Below are 6,000 nucleotides of genomic sequence, written 5' to 3' on the forward strand. Positions count from 1 at the left end.
TGGTTAATGGGCTAAAGTAGGGAATGTGTCTATGTTTATAGCTGTATTTCCTAAAAATAAAATAGACTTTTGGCAGCCATCAGAATTAACATGATAAAAAATCTATAGGAAGAAAACCAAATTATTCAAATTTAAGCCCCTATTAAGAAACGGAGGTCTGAAATCAGAGTGGTTTGATACAAATTAGTTTGTTCTCTTATTACTTAGAAGTTTTCCATTGCACACGGGCCACAGTTAGTTTGTTCATTCACCTGTTGATAGACATTGGGTTGATTCTGCCTTTTAACTATGGAAAAATAAAACTGCTGTGAGCATTCATGTATAAGTGCTTGTATGGACATGTTTAATTTCTCCTGGATAAATACTCGAGAGTACAATGGACAGATTGTATAGTAGATGCATGTTTACATTTTTAAGAAACTGCCAAACGGTTTTCCCAAGATGGACACATTTTAAAACATAACGAGTATTTAATTATTTTGTAGTACCCAATGTCAAAATATTATCTTCAGAGACCCACAGCATCTATATAAATAATGACGTCTTTCTCAAAAGGAAATGCTTAGAAAGTAAAAATAAGGAAAACCTTGGCATCTGTCAGATAAACTATATTTACCTATTCCAGTTGGGGTAGGCCTCTTAGTTGTGATAAACATGTCAACAATTGCATGGTTGTGAAATATGACAATGAAGTCAATTGTTTTCTTTCCATTCTACAGACAACCCTCTGCTTGTAGTGAGGCCACCAGGTAAGTCTCTCTTCTCGATAAACTTGATACTTTAGTAATCAAGTTGATTGTTAACTATGAGATCATTACAATTACAAGTAGAAACACTGGACCATTTTTGCATTCTTATAATATTATGACAGTGTCGGTGGTTTCTTTGCACCCTTCATCCTAATCCAGGGGGAAAACGATCTGGGAATTTTTCAGTAGGGCCACAGCAGCCAATATCTATAAAAAAATCATTACGGGTGGCCACTATCTATGAGAGTAGATAGTCTATTTGCATTCAGCCTCCTTCGAATATTTTAAATTGCTGAAAAGAGAGCAAAATGTATTAAGTGTATAACAAAAATTTACTTTGTTTTTTAAATAACCTGAGAAAGGTCTATTGCTGAAGTCCCGGGCAGCTCAGGAGTGATAGGAACAGTAGGATCCTATGCTGAGGGACTTGGTTGGTGGCGGGGGGGCGGGTAGGATGATGCCCTGCAGAATCAACTTTTTGCCATTATAGCTTATTTTCCTCGAGGCTTAATGCCTTTTTCTTTCTCTGAGAATCCCTTAACTACGTTCAAGTAAAAGGAACTCCCCAGTTGTGTTTCAGTCTAAGAAAGAGGAAAGAGAGGGAGCCATGGGGGGGGGGGGGGGACTTTGCTCAGAAGAGCCCGAGAAGAGGGGAGGCCCAGCAGAAAGCCAGGGCCCGGCGCCTCGTGCGAGCGAGCGCTGCGAACGCCCTGACCCGGTGTGTTCTGTCGAGGCGGTGAGCCCATCTGGATCCCGTTCGCTTTCAAACACGACCCCGGCTACGCCGAGTGCCACGGCCGGCAGTACGTGAAGCGCACGTGGTACAGGAAGTTTGTGGGGGTCGTCCTCTGCAACTCGCTGCGGTACAAGATCTACCTCAGCGACAGCCTGAAAGGTAGGTCCAGGCCGGCTGGCTGCGCGGGTTACGGAAAGTTCGGATTTGACGAGACACTGACTCGACACAGGTGTATAAGGATACAGTTAGGTCTAGTTCAAGTACAAACCAGCTTCACAGGCCCTGTTTTAGGGTGAAGTTTTTACATTGGCACCCAGAAACATTTTTTTTTTTTTTTAATCGACTACATTTTAGGAATGAGGTCCAAAATTCTATCATAAACTTGAAGGCCGATTCTTGCCATTAACTGAGTAGTAGGTATGAGTATGAGCTGGACGTATTGAGGAAAACACCCCCTTCATTCCCCGCTCTTGGCACAGCTTTACAGAGAGGAAAATGTAGGTAGTGAGACGGACGTCGGCAGTGCTATGTACTCTCTGTTCTGTGTCCAAGTAGAAGTTGCATTGTTGTCATCATGGGTGGAGATTAAAACAACGAACAACATACACACTTTGAGCTGCTAACGTTTCAACGTGCCCTTTGGCCCAGCCGACTGCCTCACCCAACTACGCAGATTTGTTCTTATTTATTCTTTTGGTTTGTTTTGGAGTTTCCTTTATTTTTATTGCTAATGTCTTTTCCCTCCCCTTTTGCCCACCTCTACCTAACCCCCAATTTGTTTTTATTTCAAAATTTACACAACCTTTAATTTTTTAGTAAATACGTTTTTTTCCAGCTTTTCTTCAGCTGGGCTGTATTTTGTTGTGGCTCTTGTTGTTGGTTTCTTGCTAGTGGTATCATTTCAAGATAATGTCAAAGTCTCCCTGGCAGTCCCTCAATATGTGTGCCTCTCCCAGCACCCACCGTCCATCTGTCTGTCTGCCTTTCGTTTCTCTTCTCTTCCACCACTGCCCTTTCCTCCTGTGACCCGGGTCCCTAAGAGGTGGCACAGCCGTCTCCCGCACCCCAGGGTTGAGAGAAACAACTTTGCCCTACTGTGCAGCTGGGGTCAGCACCACGGACAGTGTCTCATGCCACAGACACACTCTGCTCTGCTAGTCATGTAAGAAGATCGGTTCTGTTTTATTACTGATTTCAGAGAGAGGGAGGGAGAGCGACAGGGAGAGAAACATCAACGATGAGTCAGTGATCGGCTGCCTCCCGCACGTCCTCTACTGGGACTGAGCCCAAAACCCAGGCCTGTGCCCTGATCTGGAATTGAACGGTCACCTCCTGGTTCATAGGTCACCACCGCTCAACCACTGAGCCACATTGGCCCAGCTGGGTTCTATTTAATAAATCTTCGTACCTTTCATAATTATTTCACAATACATTCTCTGACTAGTTTCACCTGTTCTTGTTTTAAACCAAGGAGTAAAAGGGTCTACCGTTTATAGTCCGAAACTGCCTGTAACAAGTCTCTGCTTAATGAACACATGTTAAGTGTTTAGCACACGTGATCTCTCTGCACCTTACAACACTTACAGGTTGGTGCCATTGTCACCATTTTTCACAGATGGAAAGTATGACACACAGAGTTTAAGTAATGTACCCAATTCAAACAGGCTCCAAAGCCTGTGCCGACTCCTAAACCGGCTGCGGCATTTTCTGAACAGTCACTGACTTTTTCTTCCTCCGTGAAGATACGTTCTACAGCATCGGAGACAGCTGGGGAAGAGGGGAAGACCACTGCCAGTTTGTGGACTCCCACCTGGACGGAAGAACCGGGCCTCAGTCCTACATAGAGGCCCTCCCTCCCATCCAAGGTAACGGGAGCAAAGGCCTGACGTATTACACGGAGAGAGCAGGGCTAATACGAGATTCACTGTGGCCCTGCCTTTGGTTTACCGTTGGAAGACAGGTGTTGGCAGCATTCCAAATCATAAAAAAATCAAAATACTCCTACCATGTGCTAGAATTGGGGTGAGCCTAGGGAAGGAAGGGATACAATGGAATATAGGGCCTTATCCCTACTCTCAGGAACATGGTCCATGACTAGAAAGAGAAGATAAATATATGAACTAACAGTGTACAACTTAAAGCTTAGGGAATGACAAGAGTTATGTCACACAGTTGTCCTATCGTCAGGTAATTGTGCAGATCACAGTCACTATCTCAGTTCAAGGGACGCAAGCCATCAGAGACTGCGAGGGAAGGTTTTTCAGAAGAGACAGTCTGGGCTAAGTAGATCCCTAGACATGCACAGGTGGAGAATGGCAAGATCAAAAGTACAGAGAGAAAAAATAAATGCAGACCAATCACGATATGCTTCAGGAGATAGTTGAAACAATTTGATGATGGAGTTACAAGGTGAGAGCAAGTATACTCACCTCAAATGTGAACAACTTGCAGTATGTTACTAACCCCCAACAAACAAGTAGGTGGACAGAACAACTGAATGAAGTCCAGAACTTTTCCCCTATGCACGCAACTCCAGAAAAAACCCCAAAACCCTAAAAACAGTTCAGGGAAGGGGGAGAAAGAGAGGGGTACTTATGTCAAGCCATTGGCTCATATGATTGTAGAGGCTGGTGAGCCGAGTCTGCAGGGTGGGCCAGCAGGCTAGAGACCCAGGGAGGAGTCAGTGTTGCAGTTTGAGTCCCCTGGCAGAACACTGTTCTGTTTGGGGAAGTCAGTCTTTTTCTATTAGGGCCTTCAACTGATTGGATGAGGCCCACCCATATTATGGAGAGTAATCTGTTTTATTCAAAAGTCTGCAGATTCAAATGTTAATCTCATGTGAAACACACATTCACAGGAACACCTAGAATAATACGTGACCAAAGTGATACAGAAAATTAACCGTCAAAACAAACATACTAAATATATAGGTGCTTTTCAAAAGTCACCTTATGAACATCAACTCAGGTGTGGTTGACAGGGGTTTGTTACCAGTATCAAGACACCTACACTGCTCTTATCACCTAGGAAGTCCCAGGGATTTTAGGAGCTCCGTGCCAGGGACAGGGATGAACGTACTTCTTAGAAACTGCGGTATCACAGGTGCATTTTCTCTCCCCCTCCTCTTCCCCTTCCAGGCTACTACCGCCAGTATCGCCAGGAGCCCGTCAGCTTTGGCAGCATTGGCTTTGGGACCCCCTATTACTACGTGGGCTGGTACGAGTGTGGGGTCTCCATCCCAGGGAAGTGGTAACCACGGGACAGCACGAGGAAAGCTCGCCCTGCCCAGCCCCCTTGACTAACTTGCACTCAGGGCCGTGAGCAGGAAAAGGAGGACAGTGTCCCCAGCCTCCTGCCCCGGTGCCAGCGAGGCCATGAGACGGACACTGGATATTTGGGGCATCTTCAGTCTGGACTTGGCCCCACTTCCTGGCCTGGGCCTCACACAGGATTCAACGTTGCTGTTAACTTTGCTTCTCCACACGTTTTGCTTGTAATAGCTCATCCCAGAGACAGCAAAGCACCTGCCTGCAGGGGATGCCCACTGATTCAGGCTCCTTTCACGCTTCTTAGGCACAAAGTCCGACCCCCCCAGGGAACAGCAGCAGATGCTACACACTTTTCTCGTTGGACTCCTCCCAAACTAGCCGACTTTAAACTTCGGGTCTATATGCAGAACTGGATTACTCAAGTCACCACTGAAGGAAATATCCTGCTTAAGATTTACCCCATGGACCCACCCACTGCTAGACCAAATGTATCAAATCTTTGTAAATTCCCATTTGGTATATATATGTATATATGCATATACATATCCATACTTGTCTGCACGAATGTTGATTAAAGTCTCTGAATTTGTACCTGTTCACTAGATAAGTGTGTGTGGGACTTTTTGGAGCAAAGGTGCTGTTTATTAACATCTCTTTGAAGTGTCCAGAGGATGTGTACTCTGGGTGATATGACAAGGGAAAGTCACACCTTGTTCCCGGGAGTGCTCCCAAACTGGGTGACGGGTGAGAAGCTTGTTGCAGACCGAGCGTCTTCTATCTTTCCATGCCCATGTGAAAAACATACTGCTCGTCTCTATATCCAGGGTGTTTCAGATTGAGAGTTTAGATCCTGAGTGATTTGAAAATCCAGTCTTAAAAAAACTCCCTTTCCACCCTAGCTGGGTTGGCTGTTGATAGAGCGTCAGCCATGGACTGCAGGGTCCCAGGTTCGATTCCAGCCAAGGGCATGTACCTCGTTTGGGGCGTGTGCAGTAGGCAACCAACCAGCATGTCTCTCACATCAACTTTCTCTCCCTTCCACTCTCTGAAAAGCAACAGCAAAAAAATATCCTCAGGTGAGGATCACAAACAAACGAGCTCCTTTTCCCACCCCTGCCCATCTCCGTGTCTACTCCTTGAACTGTAAGCACCTTGCCCCTCTTGGCTGCAGCACGAGGGGGTGTTTACAGACACGGGACCCTGTTTAAAGCACCGTGTCCGTTTCACGTGCCTGGCTCCTCCGTGT

At 45.7% G+C, this 6,000-nt stretch overlaps 1 protein-coding gene across 1 annotated transcript in view; it reads left to right on the plus strand.

Annotated features, from left to right (window-relative positions):
- Positions 1–5,361, plus strand: part of FNDC1 (fibronectin type III domain containing 1) — a 72,460-nt gene extending 67,099 nt beyond the window's left edge. Inside the window, 4 exon segments of the mRNA XM_087817786.1 lie at positions 720–749; positions 1,483–1,644; positions 3,228–3,350; positions 4,623–5,361. Of these exon segments, the coding sequence (XP_087673912.1) occupies positions 720–749; positions 1,483–1,644; positions 3,228–3,350; positions 4,623–4,738 (431 nt within the window). The 3' untranslated portion in view covers positions 4,739–5,361.
- Positions 5,362–6,000: the final 639 nt, after the last annotated feature.

This window comes from Miniopterus natalensis, chromosome 5 (genome assembly GCF_054644295.1).
Source record: "Miniopterus natalensis isolate mMinNat1 chromosome 5, mMinNat1.hap1, whole genome shotgun sequence".
NCBI lineage: Eukaryota > Metazoa > Chordata > Mammalia > Chiroptera > Miniopteridae > Miniopterus > Miniopterus natalensis.